At 38.7% G+C, this 22,302-nt stretch overlaps 1 protein-coding gene across 3 annotated transcripts in view; it reads right to left on the minus strand.

Annotated features, from left to right (window-relative positions):
* The window catches only part of EPB41L4B (erythrocyte membrane protein band 4.1 like 4B), a 168,554-nt gene that overhangs the window by 5,174 nt on the left and 141,078 nt on the right, over positions 1 to 22,302 (minus strand). For 2 of the 3 annotated variants that reach the window (XM_038163979.1, XM_038163969.1), the window contains exons 23-24: positions 5,275 to 5,343; positions 1,246 to 1,409 (exon numbers count right to left, since the gene is read on the minus strand). In XM_038163979.1, the coding sequence (XP_038019907.1) occupies positions 1,246 to 1,409; positions 5,275 to 5,343 (233 nt within the window). The remainder of the gene's footprint in view (positions 1 to 1,245; positions 1,410 to 5,274; positions 5,344 to 22,302) is intronic. The other variant, XM_038163991.1, reaches the window with a different exon arrangement.

Here is a 22,302-nt window from a genome sequence, read left to right on the forward strand (position 1 = left end):
TACAGCCTTCTGCTCCTTGGTGTGATCTGATATCTGTGAGGGATATCTATATACATAGACATATAGCTATGCTGAATTTACCACAGTCCTGCATATATCAGGATGCCATAATCAGAGCCTCAGGTCCTTGCTCTCATAGATTCACTCCAGAGCCCAGAGGATTTTTAACCCTGGGAATGTCCTGGTTTAGTGACTCAATTTCTGAAACTGTTCTGAAACTGTTACCATGCCATTCTGAAAGTTATGTATCTCACACTTGTAACACATTTTGGAGATTTAAAGTGCATTGCAGAAACCTTGCAGCCCATTCGTGGACAAGCAGGGGTAGAATCACCCGCTTGTGCATGAGACATCTTACAGAAGCTGAGTTCAGCACTACAGCTTCAGAATTACTTTTTCTCTGGAATGATAAATTTTTAGATGAGTAAGCAATGTTGAATAAATGTGCAGGTGCAATTAACCAGCTGCAAAAAAGAATTAACAACCAAAAATGGGAATCAACTGTGAATCCAAAAGCATAAAAGATTCATTCATTATGATGTCAAAGAAATACTTTTTTCTTCATAAGCCTTGAACTATTTGTGCTCCAGAAGTACTGACTATATCCACTGCTACATTTAGATTCAGTAAATTATCAGCTTGGGAAGTTCAGTTTTGATTAAATTATAGAATAAGAAGCCAGCATGCAAAACCAGTAGGATGAAAGAATAGAAAACTGAAAAGAGTCTGTCTGTAAAAAGGTGGTATAGCTTGTTGATTCTCTGAGAAATTACAAGACCACCATAGCTTGACATTACGAAAATAGAAAAAAAAAGAGAAAGAGGACTGAGAAAGAAAACCAGTGCCTATTTTTCATTTAGAAGAACAGACATTTCTCAAGCTCAGGTTTCTCCCATGGACATCTAATTTCAAAAAAACAAATTGTAACAGCAGTTATTAAAACAAAACGACTTGCCTGAGGAAAATCTGCACAACCCTTTGTCTCCAGGCCATTGGTCACAGAAATGGTACACTGCTGGCTACAGCAGTTAATTAAGGTAGGCTTTTCTTTATCTCAGAGCATGAGAGTATCAGTTACAGATATTTCTTTACTTAACCCACCTATTCTGAAGTAGTAAAAGCAATAATCTTTCCGTATAAGAGAAAATGACACTTTATGGCAATTATGACAGAAAAAGGGAATTCAAGCTGATTCCTTTAATGCAGAAAACATCATAGTGTTTCTGTGAAAGAACCGCACAGTACCTGTCTGCCAGAGAAATGGGCTTATGTGATGTATATACTGTCTGGACTGTTGGAGTTGGTATAGTCTCTGCCAGAGACCTCAGCACAGGTGATGGAGACACCAGCGTAATCTTAGGAGATGACTGCACCCCACAGCATTGCAATTTGCTGTCTGCAAATTCTGCCTACAAAAAAAAAAAAAAAAAAAAAAAAAAAAAAAAAAAAAAAAGTACACACACACACAGAAAGAAAAAATTGTAGATTAGCTTCTACTGGTCTTGCCATCCTTCACTACCCAATTCATTGCCAAGCACACAGTAACAGCAACTAAGAAATAGAACAAATGGGAGGCTGTGGCTATAACCTCTCAGTGCAGCCTCTGCAGGGGATCCACAGCCACCTCTTCTGATACCTGAGGGACCAGCCTGATTGCAACATGCACTGAGGTGACACATATGGGACTGGCAGCATTCAGGTAATAAACATGATCAGTTTGGAGAATGACACTTATCATTATTGTATTTTCCCTAAAAATTATGCAGAATGTTGACAACTTGAGATTTCTGGAATATTCTTCAGGAATCATACCATTTGCTGGTGGGTCTTCTAACTACTCTGTTTCGTTAACAGCTGGGAGTCCGGGCTTTTAGGAGTCCAGGTTTCAAAATCCCCATCTCTTTCCCACTTTTGCTAACTGAAACATGCCTCAAGAGAAATATTCTTTCAGTGTCCAGTGAAAGGCAATGTTAAAGCAATACTGGAAGTGCAGATTTAAGACAAACAGCAAGCAACCATCTCCTATCTCTTAGGTGAGGTATTTCAGAGCAACAATATTATAGCAAAGACAGGGCTATTTTTAAAAGCAGAAGGGGAGGATCCCTAAAAATCAAACAGCCCTGTCCTGCTTTTTGGTGTGGGCTATTTCTTATGCCAAACCATGGCAGCTAGTGCCTGTGGTGCATGTCTGATCCTAACCTGGGAAGAATACAGAGCAACTGCAATTGTCAGTGTGTCAGGATCATTAAAACACACTCCTACTGGTACCTATAGCCTACCTTTCTTCCTTGGTGACTATTTCTTCTGAACTTGGTTCAGAGTCTTAGGCAGGGAGGAGGAAAAGTCACTGTCATAAGAAAGCAGCTATTGCAAGACCAACCTTTTTTTTGGTCTAATTATTTCTCAAATTCTGCAGCCCTCTGCAAACTAAGTTTGCAGATTCACAAACTAAGTTTAAACAGTGGGAAAACTATTTGAGCCCAGAAAAGACTGCCCGTGTTAGGTTTGCTTGCTTATCATGGCTTTTTATCATGTTTAAACAATCTCTAATAATCCAAAATTACTTCTGAAGCAAAAGGAATTCTGTTAATTGCACAAAATTAGTAAAATGGAAAAATGTAAAATCAACTAAAGAAACTCTCATGTGTGTAAATAATGGCTAATAGGACCTGTTTCAAATTTTAAAACTCAACATAAAAAACTACAGGGGTGTGAAATTTGGTGTCACCTATATGGGATCCCTGTGCTCTGAGAACTGCCAGATCTTGCTCTATGGCATGAGAAGAAGACATCACTCTGAAGTTGATGTACATTCTGCCAGCCTCACTGAAATCAGCAGTGATGACAAACTACACTTGCTGAAGAATTGTCTTGAGTCCCATAGTGTGTTTGTTCTGGATGACTATTTTACAGTAAATATCCAAAGCATCTTTTTATACATATGTCTGATTACACAGTGCACTTAAGCCAAATATTTAACTGGTTCTAAACAGAAACCATTTCATTAATTTAAATCTATGTGGCTTACATGTGCCTGAGAATATGGCTATCATGCCTGCCATTTTTCTGTGGAAATCTCTGAAATTCAGAGGGTTCCTGGGTTGAAGCTTATATTTAAACATTCCAGGTAACAAATTAATCTAATTTTTCATCTGATCAATCAACAAAACTGCATATACACCACCAAATTTGAACCTGTACATGAAAGGTAAAGCCTTCTTAACATCACTATACATAAATCCTCTTCCTGCTTAATAACATTCTAATGTTTTCTTCCAAGTGAAAAAAAAAACAAAAACAAAAACAAAAACAAAAACGTGGAGGGTAAGGAGAAGCAAGGACAGGAAAAAAGAAAAAAAAAAAAGAAAACAAATTACCAAACATACCAAACATTACCATCGGGGTATGCATGTGACTGGAGACCAATCAGAGTTAGATCTGCCTGCAAGTCCTAGCTACCCCTTCCCTTAGAGCTCCTGCCTGAGGTGTAGCTCTCTTCAGGCCCTCAGCAGTGCATCAGGATGATCTAAAATGCTCCTGTGGCAAGACACCTCGCATTGGGCTGGTATCTATGGGCTATGAAACACAGGACCAAAGCCACCTACGTCTCCTAATTGTTTTCCCCTCTCTGTGCAGTCCCAGGAGTAGCTGCCTGTTCCCCACAGATATTTGTACATAACTTACTAAAAGGAATGTACAGGATCACGTGATGGATCATACATAATTTGGTTTTTATTGCAATGGTATTTTAAATATTTGTGATCTCAGTTTTTCTCTCCACCCTGCCCAGGGAAATGGAAATCTATGGGGAGAAGATGGGATTTCAGAAAGATTAGTCTGAATTTGCTCCTTTTCTCCTGATAGAACATAACAAAAATTCAACATCTGAATTTGCCTTGAAATAGGCATTTTGTACAATATGGAAATTTCTGTGGGTAAATATGTCAGTATACCTTCTGTTTATATTTTAGAGCTCTGACCCCCTCAGTTATGAAAATGTATGTTATATAGTCATCCTAAATTTTGCTTTCATTCTGTCAGAGACAGAAAAATAATATCTGACAATCAATACTAATTAGTGGGAAAGCTATTTTGGGGGGAACATAATTTTGCTTAGATAAAGGAGTACTGTGAAAGACACAAGCACTGTAACTTTGGGTTAGCTTTTATCACAACTTTACAGTCTGGACTTGGCCGACATAATGAAACATTGATGTGACATTCCTGTGTATGTTCAAATGCATTTAATTAGAGCTCAACTGTGGCACTTACACAGCTTGGGAAGGCTAACTAACTCTGGCTTTAAAGTATCTATTTGGAGAAAAAGTACATTTACATAAAAGCCCATGATCAGGTTTATTGTGAAAGAAAAGTCTCTTTCTTTAAATCATTAAATACAGACAGAATCTACACATGACCCAACAGTGAGTGAAGTAACTTATCTTGGACTGTATGCCAGATATAGATTGCTGCAACCAGTAAAATTTAAGGTCAAAGTCTGAAATGCTTCATTTTGCAAATGTAACTTTAAAATTTTAAATCATTTTACATGGTGTTTATAAGCAGAGTGTTTCTTAAAGAGTAGTTAATTTTGTCATACTTTTTTGGTCATACTTTTTTGGATAGTGCCTCTGCCACCAAAGCAAGATTTCGAACATACTTACTTTTTTAATTGTCAGATAATTGTTTTCTGTTTGTATGTAGTATACCTCACCAAAATCCCTAAGTCACATCTTCTGTGAAAATTTAACAAGAATGAAGTTCAATATTGGAATCAAGTTCTTGGGTAAACATGAGAGTTTGTACAAGGATACCACTGTAGTCATTCACACACCAACTATAATTCTTTTAAGTTCAGCTGTACATTCAATGAAAATCAGGGCCCTCTTTGTGATGGCACAGCAGGCAGTTTCAGGCAGGCGGCCATGCAATTGCTGGACAGAGGACTAAATCTTCCCATTCCCTTACTGCTCCCTGTGAAGATGTTATGGAGCTTCACCAGTGTCCTCTACAGTCCTGAAATGAACAACATTTTGGAACTGGTTTCATTAGTGGTGAACCTTGACCTTTAACTTTTAGTCCTCTGTCTATTAAGCAGCAATGTCTGAATGCAGGTAACATTTTGCATAATGGGAATATTTAAGTGCTTCGTACTCTTAATTTCTACTAGGAATTTTTCTTTTGAGGACTGCTTAGTGCATAGATTTCTGACACTTAAAAAATCAGTTGGAATTGTGTTAAAACACAGTTTTTTTATTTGCACGTTCTACTTACAGAAAACTGTGGTACTGTTGTAAAGGGATCGAAAAAAGGATTAGATGTATCAGCAGGGAATGTCTTTATCTTTAAAAAAGATAAAGAAAAAGATGTTACTTTCAGAGCATAAAATTGCAAAAGAAAAAAAAAAAGCAGCAAAGCATTGCAACTACAGTGACATATCCAACAAATCAGAGCAGTTCAGCAGTGCTTGGACCAGACCCAAAAAAGACCCTTCCAAAAATGCATACAGAAACCTGATGATGAATAGTCAAAGCATAAATATGAAAACTTGATAAATTAATTTTACCATGTAATTAAATATGTTGCGCAAATACAGAGCTGGTTGCATACAATGTATCTTCCAATTCTGTCACCAGAATTAAGTGATTCTTTCAGCCAGCACTACATTTTAAGATATGCAATATGAAGTGCAGGAGCAAATTTTGCTGTACAGGAACTTTGGCTAAAGTAATTGTGCTTTAAATATTTTAGACTTCTAAATTTTCACTTACACAGTTACTACCAAAGACAAACAATCACGCAAGGTGACATCAAAAGAAAATCATATATTAAAAAACCATGGGGATAACTGTTTGTTTCAGGCAGCTAGGATGCCCTGTGTTAAGTAGAGGGCTTTAGATAAAGGATGACCCTTGGAGGTTTTTTGAAAAGTGCATGGAAAGAAAGAGAAGAGTGACCAACATATCCATCTGCCAAGAGGGCTTGGTCCATGAGGATATAGTCACTGATGTGACCAGACCCTGCTGGAAGTAATTTCTGCCCTTAAAGTAGTTTTAAACATTAGCTGAAATTAAAAATATATTAAAAGCAGCAACAAACTCTGTCCCACTTCATTGTGAATGCTATTTCTCATTATTTTTCTTTTTAGAATGCAGACATTATTATTCATTCATTCAGAGAGGACAAAATAGCAAATAAACATTTGAATTTTGAACTGCACTTCATGCTTTCCCCTTGGAAAATTACATTTTCCACTGTAAAGGTGTGTTTTTCACTGTATTAGAGAAACTGCTGTGCATTGCTTTGTTATGCATGTCTTCAATCATAATTTACTAACTACAGCTATACAACTGTAGTCTAATAATGAGGAAAGCTACCTTGAGGGCCCTGAGCCCCTGTAGGCCAAAGAAAAACCTGGAATTATGACATCAAATATAATTAAGTAAATGTACAGTGTTTATTTTGCAAATAAAATAGCAGAAATATGTTGGCTTATAAAGGTACCAAGGGAAATTAACAGCTATCTGTGGGCTTCCTTCTGCAAACATGTGGAATTAAGCTTAGCATTAATTGTCAGGCTTCTTACACATGAGGCATATGGATAGCAAAGATACCGTCAAGCATGTAAATGACTTTTTAACAGAGTAAAGGTGTTTGTAAATCAATTACACAGGCATAAATGAGCTAACAACTCTGTGAAGGAGAAATTATTTCAAATCACAATTTTCTATGCAAACTTATTAAAGGAAGTTTCACAGTCCTATTACAGTCCTATATTCATGTCTGTTAGCAAAGTGTGTGTATGTCTGCTGTATTACTGATTGAACCTAACTCATTAGACCAACACAATAGCTCCCTACAAGTTTGTTATTTTACATTATACCCAGAGCCAAATCTGGACAGCTGTAGCATATCTCACTCTTTTGAGAGACAGCAAATACCCATGAGCCCAGGCTGACATTCTCAGGTTATGAAAAGTTTACAATATGATGTTACAGTACAAAGTACAAGTGTACTCAGTTACAAATAAAATCTTTGAGCCAAAGACAAACAGGGATGGGAAGCTGGTTGCTTGTGTGTGGTATGAGTTTGATATCCCACAGCTAAATCTCTCCAACTTTGCCAGTTAGTCTCATTACAGAAACGAAGCACAGTTACTGAATGCAGGAAAGAAAAATTATGCAGAATACTGGAGACTCCACTGAGATTTGGGAGCAGAGGCACATAACAGGAGTCAGCCTGATCACATGCTGTGACCCACAGCCATGCAGAATATCCTCTTGCAAAACCAGCAATCTGTGGATGTGTGTGAGGCCAGCCTATGCATCAAAACAGGGCAAGAAATGGTTAGTCTGGATAAGTTATCAGTGTGAGTCCCTCTCTCAGGGAGCTGTGCTGTTTTAGTCTTGAGAATAGGACAATGTTGACAAATGAAAGGCTCACTGGATTACAAACCCCTTGATTTCTGGCCTTTTAAACAAAGTGGAAAGAGAAATTAGGGAACAGAGGAGAAAAAACCCATACCTGTGTTCAATTTAAGAGTGACAAACAAACCATACCGCTTAGACTTTAATATTTACTCTTCCTCCCATATTTTTTTGCCTCTGAGAACAGGCCACTGTTACTCAAAAGGCACATCAGAGTTTATTGGTTTGGCTCAGGCCTTGATTAAATTATTGCTGGCAGCATCCATAGGCAAGGCAGAGAGACAACACTGTTGTTGCCTCTTCAACACTGGTAAGAAGTTCTTATCTATTAATGGCTTGGCTCTTCTGAGTAGGAAGTTGGTAAAATATCCTAATCCATACAATAGCAGAAAAAAATATATTCAAGAATATTGTTTAGACAGAGGATATGCAGGATGGGGAGACATTAGTGTGGAAAGCATCACTTTGAAAATTGGTTTATGTGAAACCTGATTCGGAAATTTGAAAGGTCTCTTCAGCCGGGAATATACTTTGCCTACTTTGACCTAACTGTCCTGCATGTTCACCATGGCCAGCAGTAGCAGTTGCCAGGACCTGGAAGGGGGAAGAAAACCCTGTGATTCCCACCCCCCCACACAAGGAAGCACGATAATAGGTGAGTCTCTTCCTTACTCTTGCATTGGAGTTGAGTTTATTGCATGAAGTCAAAAATCTCAAGAGTAGCTCAGAAAGCAAAACAACTCCCTGACCAGAACCTAAATGTTATGCTTTCCCCACACAGAGGAAGGAAGGAGAAAATCCTAGGAGGAAGACATACCATACCTTTAAATATCTCCTAACTCACATGGAAGAAGCAGACTCAACTTTCCCAGGGTGCTTTCATCTCCTGTCAGGGCAGCATCAGTTGAAAGATGCCACCTGGGAACTGAGAACAGAAGAAGGGCAGAGCCAACTCTACCACCTACTTCAAAGCTGCAGTTCCTTCAGCATCTGGAGACTCTCAGCAGCTGCCAGGCTTGGGAGGCTGCCAGGCTTCCCAGTTCAGCTACCTGGGATGGCACACACTAAGGGAAAAGGAAGAGGGAAGAGGAAGTTGGCAGTTCCATGGGCAGGTTGATCTCATGAAGCTGAACTCTAGCTGCTCAGAGAAGTAAAACACAGTAGCTGTCACTGCATGGACTGCCTATAGACCAGAGTGAGGTTTGCTGTCTGCTTTGGTATGAAACAAAACAGGTAACATCTTTAAAGTCTACAGCTGGGCACAATTCCTGTCATGGCAGATGGAGCAGCAATCTCTCCCACGTTACTCAGATGGGCATTTTCTGGTACAGTCAGGCTCTTCCATGAGAGCAAAAGGGATGAACTGGTGTCACAGGGGCTACAGATATAGCATGAGCAACAAGAGGTTAGAGCTGTGCTCTCCTTAACAGCACAGGCAGACTTTTATATATGAAATTTGATTTCAAGCACACTTGCTCTCTCTGCAGGAGTGCCAAGAGTCTTGCAGCCAAACTCAGAGCCATAAAACAACCTTTAAGGCAGGCCCCATGAGTAACTGTCAGGTCACAGGGGCATGGCTTGAAAGGGGAGTGAAGAAGACTGACATTCCAGCAGCATCTCTCATGCTGCGGGCTTGTTTCATAACCTGAAATGCCCCTTGCTTGAAAGGTCAGGGTGCATTACCACAGAAGAACTACTTTGGACAAGTAGCTCCTTGTCTGGAATATTTAGCTTGGCAAGTTGAGAATTTACTAAGCTAAAAAGAACAGTTGACTCTCAAAAAAAAAAGAAAAAAGAAGAAGAAGAAGAAAAGAATAATAAAGGAATAAAGGATTGGCACAGTCTCAAGAGAAGTCCCATGGCTGAGTAATCTTTAAGGTGAAAAATCTGAAAGCCAGTCAGATGTAATAGTCACATTGATTTTCGTGGGAAAAAAGCGCAAAAATTTATTCCTCTTTATTTTCTGCTAGTACACAAAGATTCTTATTGCATTATTGCTGTCCATTGGAGTGGATTCCTCCAATATTTTGGAGGAATCTTTGTCACAGCCAGAAAGAATTAACACACTGATTTTCCTTGACATTTATATAGCAAGGGAGAATGAAGAAGCATGAAGGAAGAAAAAGGACAAGAATCTTCCTCTTTTCTTTGCATTTGCGCAAAGAGTTCTTCTGGATGGAATTTAAAATCTCAGTAAAAACAATTGCACATTCCTGAAAAACTTTTAGATGAGTTAGGAGAAAAAAAAAAGTAACTAACTTTCTCATATAAACAAATGGAAGTGGAAGGAGACAAAGAAAGAGTACTTTTGTTGAATTAATTGATATAAAATCAGCTGGTTTGGTATTTCTATCAGAAGGGAATATTACAAATGTCCTTGCTTTGGCAAAAAAATGCTACTTTTGGTAGACGTGGGCTTAATTTGGATATGTTCCCTTGTCTTTGGAATATCACTGCCCTGGTACAATTATCCTTCCACAAAGGTCTGGTAACATTTTCTGCTGTTGACGCTGCTTCACTGCCATCCCCTGCACCTTGACCGGAGGCATTTGTAACATTATGGTGAAGATGTGTGATCTCAGTGGGTTTGCACTGTCACTTTATATATACACTGACCTGATGGAAGACAGACTTTAGGCCAAACACTTCACTGGATTCCCATGCATTGCAGCAAGAAGAGGCAGAGCTGCTAACACCTGAAGCAGTGTCATAAATAAGGCCCTCAGGATACACATAGAGCCAGAGGAATATTCTGTTGTGCTTTATTTCAAAATACACATTATGTTGAATACCATCATATCTATACAGCACAGAGACTTGTTTCTACTCATCAAGTTAGAAAGGGACATCAGCTGAGATGTCTGGAGGATATTGCATTAGCATTTCTCTGTCCTGACATGTGACATGACTTAAAAAATACCAGTTAACCATTAGGCTTGGTTTCCAAAACCAGTGTAAAGATTCCAGGCTCTGCAATTTTCAGTAAAGCTCCTTGTCTGCTGTCATACCATTTCAGTGGCTGAAATAGATACTGAGGCAGAAAATGTAAAAACCCAAAGAGTTTCTGGTACTTTTTACCATGCAATATCTACAGGGACAGACAAATTCTTTTGAGTGGGAGGAGTTTCAGGCTCAAATGATCAAACACTCAGATTACGTCAAACTCAGTTCATGTCCTTCTCATGTGGCAACATAACCAGCATGACAGATGGGCATAATCACTGCAAGGATGCACAGGGTGAAAATCAGACCAAAATGGTACAGCAAACTTGCAACAGGACAGAAACATAAATTAGCAATACTGTTGACTAATTATTCTTGGAAAAAGCTGTGTGAACTTAATGCCCTGATGAACCGTATTTGGTGCAAATCCCACACACACTGCATCACAGGCCACCTTCTTTTCATGGCATGGAGGATTTTTTCTAGTTTTTGAGTTGATATCCAGGTGTCGGTGTCAGCAGACAGATTTTGTTCACACTCATTAAAGAGGGCACTTCTGCAGAAATGTACTATTGAAAACACCCTGAGGCACCAAATGAGAAGTTTCTTAAGAGGATGGGTTTCTGTTCAAGCCACTAAGCCAGGGAGGAAGAAGCTACATGTTCACAACCTCCCTGCCCTGTCACTCTCTCTGAGGAGACAACACTGGAAAATCTCCCTCATAATTCCATCTGGTATTTGGGTCTCCCTTACACATCTTGCAAAAAACTAGGGGAATCTGAAGATCAAGGAAATACTTCCAAGAATACTCTTTGATTCCTAAGAACCACATAAGTGCATTCAAGTCTTTGACTCTTCTGATTTGGTGTGAGCTTCCACAGGACCACTGTACTGCAGTACAGAGTCCCCACTCCCACAGGAACCGCTCAATTCCTTCTGGTAAACTGAAAAAGCTTCACTTTGAAAGCTCCGTGTTCATCCCACAGTATCTTCGATGAGACAAGTTCTCTTGGGGTCCCCTGAAATGGTTTGCCATTCCTCTGCTCACTGATGTACACCAGCCCTTCTTTGGACCTTGCTGCAGGCTGAGTCCACCTGTCCTGGAACATGACCTGGCAGCATGCACCAGCTTCTTGATGTCTCTGCAGCTGCTTGTATTTTCCTCTTCATCAGGTATTTTTCTCCCTCCTAGAGGGACTTTGTGCATTCCTTCCTAACACAGAGGCATTGTCAGGATGTGGTTACATGGCTCCTCAACTGTGGTCCAGTGACTTCTGTCTCACAAACGGGTGTCAAGGCAGTTCATGGGAGTAGAAGATGTAAAAGGTTCTGTCTCTGCTAAAGCTGGGAATTGCTGCAGTTATAGCTTTTCACAGATACTTCTTGCATAATAGTTTGTGGCTGCAGTATAAACTATAAACTATTTGCAAGCGGGTCTACCTCAATCACAGTAGTTAAGATGCCCTGGATATAATCCTGAATCCTCATGTCAGCTTCTGTTACAATTTACAAGGACAGCCCTACAAATTTTGTTAGTGCTAATATTTTTTTATGCTACCTTTAGGGATCAAGTATTCTAGATTTTCACTCTAAGGACTGTAATTATGGGTTGCTAGCAAAGGGATTTCAGAGGTATTGGGAGAGCATGAGGGACAACAGTAATAGTGTTATTAAATCAGTCCAGCATCTCTACAGCACATTGGAAGAAAATGCATGTCCTGGATAATTTTTAAGACATAACTTTGCCTTGTCAATATTTTTGAAAAGACATTCTTCAAAAGAATACAGAATAAGAACAATTCAGATGTGACAAAAGGTGTCCATGCTCTCACAGTCTTCACAGTTTTCAGTACTCTTTCACTGGTGCTGTGAAGGCGAGCAAGCTTAAGCAGAACATAACCACAGAATGGGCTGGCAGCCCAGTCACCATCCCCTGAGGAAAACGTGGCAAGGCAAAATGATGTCACAGTCTTGGTGTGTTGGCTAAAATGCAGACTAAAGGTTTGCTTTGTCTTTGTTTAAAACACAGAAATAAAACAAACAAAGTAGTAGGTACCCACTGTTTATGGTTGCTCTCCAACAGTTCCTGCATTAGTTGCATTTCTGGGACAGCTAATGCAAAGTTACCTTCTTTGTCCCTTGGCTTTTACCAATGAAATCAACGGTGATCCAGTGGCGGGTGCCTATATCGCGTGCACAGCTAACAAATCAAGAGGCATCTCTGCAGATGGAGGCTGTTTTCACAGAAGAAAGTCACTAAAGATGGATAACGTGAAGAGGAGGAAATGAGTGTTGTGATTCCTGCCAGTTGAGAGTGCCCCAGGTAAGACTTCCCAATTTCACTGCCAGCAAGCAGGCTGTATTTTGTACCAGATGCAAAAACTCACCCCTTATCACACCTGATTATTTCTAAGTATAGACACTGATGGCTCATCACCCAACACTGTTAGTTCACCAAGACTTATTAACACGGAGACTTCGAACCCAGGAACATTCCCAAAGGCTGATTAATAACCATGTAACACACCTGCCCTTTTTCAGAACCCTCAGGATCACATTCCTGTCTTGAAAAGTTATGACACATTGGCACAAACAGAGTACTGCTTGACCTTAGTCCAACAGAAACAAACAGTTTGTCTCTGTAGTGTAATCAATCTCTGCTTGTGTAAGAGAAAAAGCTGGCTGAAAGTCCTTAAGCATCTAGAAACTCAACCCATCACAGTCTCCTTGAATGTCAGGATAGTAAGAAATACTCTGCACCAATTTTCTGTCCTATTTTTCTGGGCTATTGAGCTCTGATAAAATCCCCAGGAGTTTATACAGTTCATTATTATAAAGGAAAAGAATAGCACGGGTAGATTAAAGTCAGTGGAGCTGCAGGAAAAGTGTTAAAATTACAAACTGGTGCACTATTTATAAATCTATATAGAAGAACACAGTGTATTTTCAACTTCAGCATGTGACCAGTCCCAGGGACTACTGCAGCTTTAATCTGTGCACATGCCTACAAATTTTGGTGACCTCTCACAATTTATGGTCTCAAGTACACATAAGAGTGCTGACTGCTGTGCTGTGCTGCAACTGCCTCACTACTCTAAACGTCTACTCTGAATTAAGCTTCTATAAGACAATAATAATTTCCCATCATAATATGTCACCTTTTCCAACATGCATCAAAGAAGCAGAGCATTCTTCTTTAAATACAGTGGATACAAAACTATTTGATCCTATCAAGAAGACCAGCTGGAGTAGAAACTGAAAGTCTATAAGAAGCAATGTGTTGCTTGGTTTAAGATTCATGCATGAATAAATTCGATCCCATATCTAGTAAATGTTTTGTGATAAATTTTATAAATAAAAACTGATTTATTCATAACCTCATTCCCTTGACTATGAATCATTCATATTGCCAGCCATCAAGAATTAAATAAACACAAAGATTCTGTCTTGACTGCAAGTAAAATTTAGTTGTGTTCAAACACAAGAGGTCATTAGGCATATACAGATTCAAACACCTGCATTGTAATACTATGCCTGTTCAGTGCCATGAAACACATCAGATGTCTCTGTGTCTGTGGAATATTACCCTAAAAGCCAGTCTTCCAGTCTGAGACACTGCATTCGGGTATGTCCCATGGCTAAAGAGATTAGTCCCAGGCAAGGGATAATCCAAATCAATTAGGGCTACTAGCACATAACTCACTCTTGCCCATCCTTAATTACAAAAGAAATATCTCCTTTGGACCAAGAGCACAAGTACAGAACTCTTCTGCTTGGCCCAGGAATGACAGCAGTTTCAATGCCAGAAGGCTGTTCTCATTTAAGCACAGCTCTGCTTCCCCATATTTTGTTTATCGAGCAAAGGATTGAGAGGACCCATTATTAAAGACATCTCTGTGAAGGCAACTGAAGAGCATTATAATGTTGCAGAGAGCAGGAAAAGTAAAATCAGAGAGAGGCCAAACAATGACAGTCCTCTCCCCAGAGATCTGCTTGTGGCACCTCTTCAAGGGAAGAAATTCACTATGAATAAAATGTCACAGGCAGATCCTGGTCCCCAGTCACCAACTTCCTGCCCATTGCAACAGGAGCTCACAGCCCCCAAACTGGGGCTAAAGATTATCTGTGAGGAATGTTTCCAACACCACTGCCTCCATGTGGTGATGGAGGAGGTGAAAACACCGTTGTCTGTCAACCTGTGCTGATGTTGTGGTCCCTGGGAAGATTATAGTTTTCTCTTTCAGTTCAGAAAAACTCTGAAGTCTTCTAAAATGTAAGAGGAGCAAAAACTGGTCCAGTCAACTTCATAACTTGGAAATGATGAGGGGGCTTACAGTGTTTACTTTTAAATTTCTTCCCAAGAGCCTTGGGATAGCTGCAGGCTAAGACCCAGGATACTCTCTTTTCTTGGCGGAGGGTAAGACCAAGGTGTTGTTCTGATTTGTTGTTGGGTTTTGGTTTTTGGTTTGGTTTTGGGGTTTCTTTTGCAATCCTATGCCTGGCACTTTTTGAGTGTGCTCTCTATGAGCTTAGGAACTAACTGTCCCTGGTGCAGGAATATGCCCAACTTGAACCACACTACAGATGTACAGAAAAGCCTTTATCCATACTGCCTCACCACCCCTGCTCTTGATAAGGAAGAAAAGAGAAAGCACAGTTTCTTCAACCCTTTCTCCAAACCAGTAGCAGCAAGACAGGAGAGATCTGAAGGGCAAAATTGCTTTAGAGGCACACACAAACATGGGCTCTCCTGACCACAGATATTTTGAAGAGAACAAGCCTTGTCTGAAGTCTGGGCAGCTCAGCCCCTGATGCAAACACGTGGATTCTATCTGTATGTGAGCACTTGAGCTTCATGGTTATAAATTTTGACAGTTTGCTCAACTTGGATGCAGCATGAAATGAGTGCCAAATTGTGCACAAATTCAGGTGGTCAGAGGCCCACTGTGCTTGGCACATGACTTCCCATCTCCAGCACTGCCAACAGAGCTCTCAGCAGAGCGTGTGCACATGGCTGGGTGTGTATGCCAGATGGCAGGGCCAGCCTCTTCATCACAATCCATCCTGGCAATACCTGGTACTTTGTCAGAAGACGCCAGATGACATTCTACAGCACTGGAGCACTTGCAAGATTCTAGTCAACCTTTTGACAAAGGACCAATAAATGATATTAACTTACTAAATCAGTTTTATAGAGGTTTCCTGACCTCACCAGCTGCATGTCCTAGAAAGTAGGAGCATTTGGTCTTGGTTTGCTCAAAATGAGAAGAATGTCATATCATAAAGCAAACCATAAATCCATAGTTCTTTCATAGTGATTGTTTTGTGGACAAGTTCCAAAGAATAATTCTGAGAAGTATGCAAGAACTGCTTTCTATTAATCCGGCTTAAAATGGTTGTACAGAATATCTAACTCTGTAGAATTTTTCTTCCTCAGCTCAAAACAGTTTAGCTTTTTTTTTTTTTTTTTTTCAAAGAGTCATATGAGGGATATGAATAGAAGGGAACTCTTCATACTGAGGTCATCGGTTTGCAATCCAGTTACCATAGCTAATAAGTTAGAATTAGGGAACTCCTGTTTTCTTTCTCCCACAATTAAATCCCAATATTCTTCTATCATATACAATGTCTGGGACAAGGCACAGAACTGTGGAATTACCATAGATGTGCTGAGGTTTATGAAAACTTCAATTTTGTCCATTTGACTTACTGGTTATTCTACTATTACAATTCTTCTGAGTAATAAGATTTGTACAAGGCTTTGTATAAAGTCATAGCAAAAAGATGTGTCTGGATGTAAATTTCACAAGTCAATGATTGTATTTCTGTTTTGGTTTTGCTTGCTAGTAGACCGACTACAGAAAATTAAATATATATTATGCTTCAGTAGAGAATTTACCCACTGTTGTGAATAACAGCAAAAAGCAGAATAGGCCAGAAGAGAAAATACCTGGTCACTTAGGTACTACTTGTGGTTCACCAAAAAGGACTGCTATTGCTTAGGAATTCTCATCAGAAAATTCCTATTTATTCAAACTGAATGTGTTACAAAAGAAATGTTGCTGATTCAATTTTCTCTACATTAAAAAAAATTAAAAAATTAAAAGGCTTCAATGTCAGTGCGATTTTTAGTGTCTAATTCAGAAATGACATTTTGGTTAGAAATGTGAGTTCATTGAAATTATTAACCCAACATCACTTGAAAATGAACCACTATTTAATTTCAATTTGGCCTAATCTTTCTATCTAACCTTCTCACCACTCTCTCACTACTCCCTCATGATATTTTCCAATACAGGCTTCTGAAAGGAAAATGTAGACAACCAGATTTTTCTTTAACCAAAGAAGAAAAAAATATTTCCCATCAGTTCTGATTATTCAATTGTGTGGCAAATAAAAAGAAAGTTTACTTGATCTTTTTCTGGTTTTACAAGTTGAGTCACTCAGCCAGTCAAAAAACAGTTCAGAAAGCAGATGTTTCCATTTTCTGCTGAAGCCTGGAGAAATTCAATTGAAATTTCACAGAACAGCCAAGTTGTTAGTATCACACTTGTTATCACACTGGAAAAATGTGAATTAGAATTACACATATATCAATTCATTAGATGGCTGGAAAGAAAACAAACACACAATAGTTACTCACTGAAGTCTAAATGCAATTGTCACTCACCACAGTGAGGAAGAGAAATTAGGAACTTTGCAGCTGCTGAGACAAAAGGAATAATGTACTTCTCAGGTCAAAAGAAAGGTGATCAATATGCCTTTTATCAAAAGTCTTCGTGACATAATAGCATCATCAGTGTACTTGTCTCATCAAGAACAAATGTAAAAAGATATACCTGGTTTCAGTCTTTGCACAGAAGCTGAGCAGTCCTGTATCACATAAATTATTGTAGAGTGGAAGAGGAGACTCAGTACAAAAAGATGATGCTTTATAGTCTATGTCTGGGAAGCACTGTCTATGTATTGTTCCCTTTTATTCTTCTTAGGCAGATGTTACACTTGCTTACTGCTGCTCAGAACATGGAACATATTTGCTTGAAAAGTAAAAGCAATAATCTTAAATACAAAAGACACTGAGCAAAAGTATGATTGAACATATCAGATCTGATTTACAACAATTCACAGGTTATAAGAGCTTTGCTAAAGATTTGCCTTCTCTGCTTGCTGTAGGAGGTAGCTGCCAGCTGGTTTAAAATCTGTTTGCTTGCATTTACTTGATTCCTTTCACTTACTCTGATGTTGATTTCAAGCAAAAGTGAAAGCTGCTACTGGCATGGAATGATCCTTTTTTTTTTTTTTCTGAGGAGGCAGGAGAAAGGGATTTCAGGTAGTTTTCTTCTTATTTTTCTTTCTTTTTTTTTTCTTTTTTTTTTTTTTTTTTTAAGCCTCAATAATGTTCATGACCCTCAAGTTTTTTGACCTTCCTAAACACTGCTGAAGTGGTGGCAATCTATATCACTTCAGGGGTACTGAGAAAAGTTCTAAAAGGACTAAAAATTATTAGTGCACTAATTGCACAAAAAGAGAAGCACACAGATAGTCTTGGACTGCCCTGTCTGTGGTGTTTGGCAGATACTCTACATCATCAGGGAGCAGACTCCCTGGGACCTTGCCTGTCAGTTGGCCTCAGGTCACCATTACTGCAGTCAAGCACATCCTATAACCCTTCCCATAAATTGATCAAACTTAAAAGTAATTTCTACAACCACAGTACTTGCTTTTGGAGTATTGCTCCAGAAACGACACTGCTTGCAAATGTACTTTATAACTTCTACAGTCCTCAGGAGAGCCATCTGTGAAACCCCAGGGTTTCATAAATTATTTGACCTAAAGCTAAGTAATTTTGGTTTTAGGGTTAGTGTTCAGCCCCACTAAGGAAGCTGGAGCAGATTAAACCATCCAGCACCCATCTACATGTGCAGCTGTGACACCACAACCTCAGTCCTCCAGCTTCACAAGCAAGTCTGGAAATGGCCATTGAGCCACCCATCATGCAGCAAACATCCCACCACTGTGCGACAATCTCAGTCATTAGCTACAGTGCATTTTCTATCTCTGCAGGCACACAGGTTCTACAGGATCCTCCAGTCTGGTGTAAATATCTTCTCAAATGAGATCCCATCTGCTCAGGCCTGCTATGAAGTCCAGCCAAGGTCTTAAGTTCCAGGACCAGCTCTGCTTGCACGATCTGGCAGAAACCAGATTTACTGATAGGCATTTGCACATTTTATAACTTCTCTGACCACAGGTGCATAGGCGACAAAAAATAATTGTGCGTGGCAGAATTTATTACCCCTCCAGGGGAAAGATTCTGCTCTCTTGATCCAAACTATCTTCTGACATTGCACCTTACCTTCATCTCAAAATTTATAAAATGTTAGCCAGTGGCCCATTGATTATTTAAAAGCACTGAATTATATGATACATGCCTCAACTTTTTTTTCTGTTTAACACCATTCCCTATTTTTGGAAGCTTTTCTTGCTCATATACACGTCATATCTAATTTATCATGGGGTCCACAGGTACAAAGTCAGCAATGGATTTCACTTTGTGGATCTTTTTATTTTTTTGAGAATTCACTTCCAATTAGTTGAAGAAATATAAAAGTGTTGAATCATCTGTCATAAATCTACAGAGTGCACCAAGTTGTTCTGCTCAGTATACAGATAACAGGGAAAAATATATTGAGCTAATGAATTTAAATCACTTACAAGAGAGGAAAAATAAAAAGTAAATGTAGAAGTTTAGAGTTCATCCTTTAGAATTCTTTCTTGTTTCTTCATTGACTATTTCTATAATGGATGAATGGAAGAAAATCTGTAAATAGCAAATCCCTAAATAGCAGTCAAAGAGTTTTAGGTAATTTAGTGAATTTTAAACTAAGATTCAAGGGGCTGTCTCTGAGCCTGACACTCCCTTATCTTGCATGCTAGTAATTCAACAGACTGCTTATGAAACTGTCATCCACCAATAAAGGCCTGTACTTTGCAGAGCTACATATTAGTCACAAGTCCTATTTATAATTCTTTATGTATTCACCCATTTATCTGGTTGCCCAAAGACTATGATTGTTTTAAAACGTTCTAAGTCCCATCCCTAGTTACTGACATGCCTTATATAACCTAAATGATGCTCAGGTAACCTGCATCTGCTTGATTCGAGCTGTGTGCTCCCAGGAGCCTTATGCTTGATGGGCCCCGAGCACTTTCTGCAAATCCCCAGTCAAATGTGTCTTGCTCTGTTTGACTGAGCCTTACAGTGCACCTCTTTGCAATATGTTCTCATCCAGCTGGTGCCCTTTTCTTGCAGCAGAAAAGAATGGTCCTTTGCAATATGAGTAAATTTAGAGTATTCCTTGAGTTCACATGGAACTTGATTTATTGCCTGTTGCTGTAAATTTTTTGTACTGATGTTTGCTTTAGCAATTGCTGTTCTTTGCTTTATCTTAGTTTAATATGGAGTTAAAGGGCATGAACTTGAAACAGGGAATAAATGTGCATTTGACATCCTGCTTGATGCTTTTATTTTTTATTTCTATGTGTAACAGACAAACTGGTTTTTTTTGCAAATTCTTTTGCTCATAATTGGCCATTGCATATAAATTTGAGTGTGCAAATACTGTTAATTGAGAAGCTGGGTTGGGAAATAGCATTTTTAATATTCCCCTTTGAATCCATTGCATACTTATTGCATCCAATTCATTTTACACTAAGAAACTTTTTGTTGTTTTTGTGATGAAGATGTAAAAGTAGAAAGGTTCTAATTCTGAAATATATCACCCAGTCTTCAAGAGTCCTATTTTTTCTTCAGTATGTAGTTCACTGTAAGTAAAGCATTCATAAATTTGTCCCTGACTGAGCTGCTTCAAAGATCTTGGGTGCATGCAGAGATACTTGATCTATACTTTCAGTCAGTTAGATAGTAGATACATGCTAATGTTCTTATCAAATATCAGTCTTGAATTACATTATACTCACTCTTGTTTAGAATTCAATGCCAAAAGGACTGGTTATGGAGGTATTAGAGTTTGATATGTCTGCCTGTCCACCACTGAAAAATTGCTTTGCACAGAAAGTGAAAAGTTCTTTCAAATTAAGGTAAGAAGTACTGAACTCACTTCCCACTCTGTTATTTGGCTTATCGCAACCTTGCAAAATTTCCATAAAAATTTTGCAACTAAAAATTAAATTAACTCTTCTTTATTAATAAAACAAACATTAAAGGGAAGTAGAATGAAAAAATACATTACTTATGTTTCTCTATTCACTACCTCTTGCTCACTATCTACTATCTACTGAGAGTTTACAGGGATGTTTTATCACCTCCATCAAGATACAAAAACTTCTCCCATTTTCCCCCTGAGCTGACGCACTTTTGACCTGGTTACCTTCACTTTATTTCCAAAATAGTAGATGATAATGCATTAAATTCTGTACACTTTCAGACTAAGTGAGATCCCTTTGAATGAACAGGACTGCATACCCTAGCAATGCCATCACTAAAATAAACATACTTGTTTCCAACTCATCCTAATTAAAAATATCTGGTATTACACTGAAAGCATAAACTATCATACTGGTAATTTATACCTTTTAAATGTTATATCTCAAGCTTTAAATAGGCAAATAATTTTCTGCTTTCCATTTTCCACCAATAGATGGCAGGTGAAGCTCTAGAAAATTATTCACTTGATACAGCATGAGATAACCTATGATTTGAAAGTACATAGCCAGCTGTAAATTACTGGTCTCTGATACCTCTTTAGATGTCATCATGACTTAGTCCTAGCCCATCCACCTTGCATTACAAACCTTAGTCTAAGTTTAATAACAGCTCCATGTTGTATGTAGAACTCTTTATATCTTTTGTCCCACTCCGTTAGGTCAAACCGAAGTTTGTGCACACTGATTTCTCTCTTGGTCGAGAAGGTACTGTCAGTGTGGTGTAGCAGCTGTTACATTCATTCAGTGTCTTAAGACTGAGCTTTCTGTAACTAAACAAGAAAAGCTCTACATTCATACACATGTCAGAAATCACACCAATCATAAGCCGCAACAGAATAGCTTAAAGCTCAGTGATTTCCAGTTCCAGAAAAGCTAGAAACACAAGGAGGGAGTGCAGGAGGAGAAAAAGCCTACTACACTGACAAAACTTATTCTAATATACCTCATTAAGGATGCTCCTAATGTGTTAACATAATTCTTCATATATGATGCTGCATTTTTCAAAATCCATTTGCTTTTTCCAGAACACAAAAGCAGGATGGATTAAATCTTGTTCACGTACAACCTAAAAGGATACGGTGCTAAAAATCACAATAGAGGGATGAAAAAAGATGAAGACTCATGCTATAATTGTTTTAAGGACAACAAGTAATATGTTGTAGTCAATTAATTGTAGAATCTAATTGAAAAATGAATAGAAATGTGCATAAACCACAGGGGTTTAGGACTGCAGAGCACAAAAGGATACCTTTCCTTTTAGGCAATCTGCATTAATAAATGTACATTATTTTTCCTGCAAAATGATTTCCTGAAATCAATCTGCCTCATAATTGCCCTGCTGTTACTGGTAGTCTAAGTATTGATGACTAAGTGACCATTAGAGCTCAGCTGGTTCTTGTGTATATCACAATACCTCCTCCAGGCTGACTGAATAGACAAATTTGATTGCTCTCATCCCTGCATTGCAGCCTTGGTGATTTCTATTAATTCACTTCATTCAATAATCCTTACATTTTTATAAGTTAATTTGGTTTTCTGAGCTCCACTTTTAAGTGTAATTCTCAGCATATATTCCACTGTATTTTGTATCTTCCACTGTTTTGCTGGCAACAGCAGCAAAACATGGATAAAACCCAAGAGCATCAGGAAGCATCAATGGTTAGACATTGAACAAGGAAGATCATGCACCTCATTCAGTGGCTAT

Source organism: Motacilla alba, chromosome 2 (assembly GCF_015832195.1).
Source record: "Motacilla alba alba isolate MOTALB_02 chromosome 2, Motacilla_alba_V1.0_pri, whole genome shotgun sequence".
In the NCBI taxonomy this organism is placed as follows: domain Eukaryota; kingdom Metazoa; phylum Chordata; class Aves; order Passeriformes; family Motacillidae; genus Motacilla; species Motacilla alba.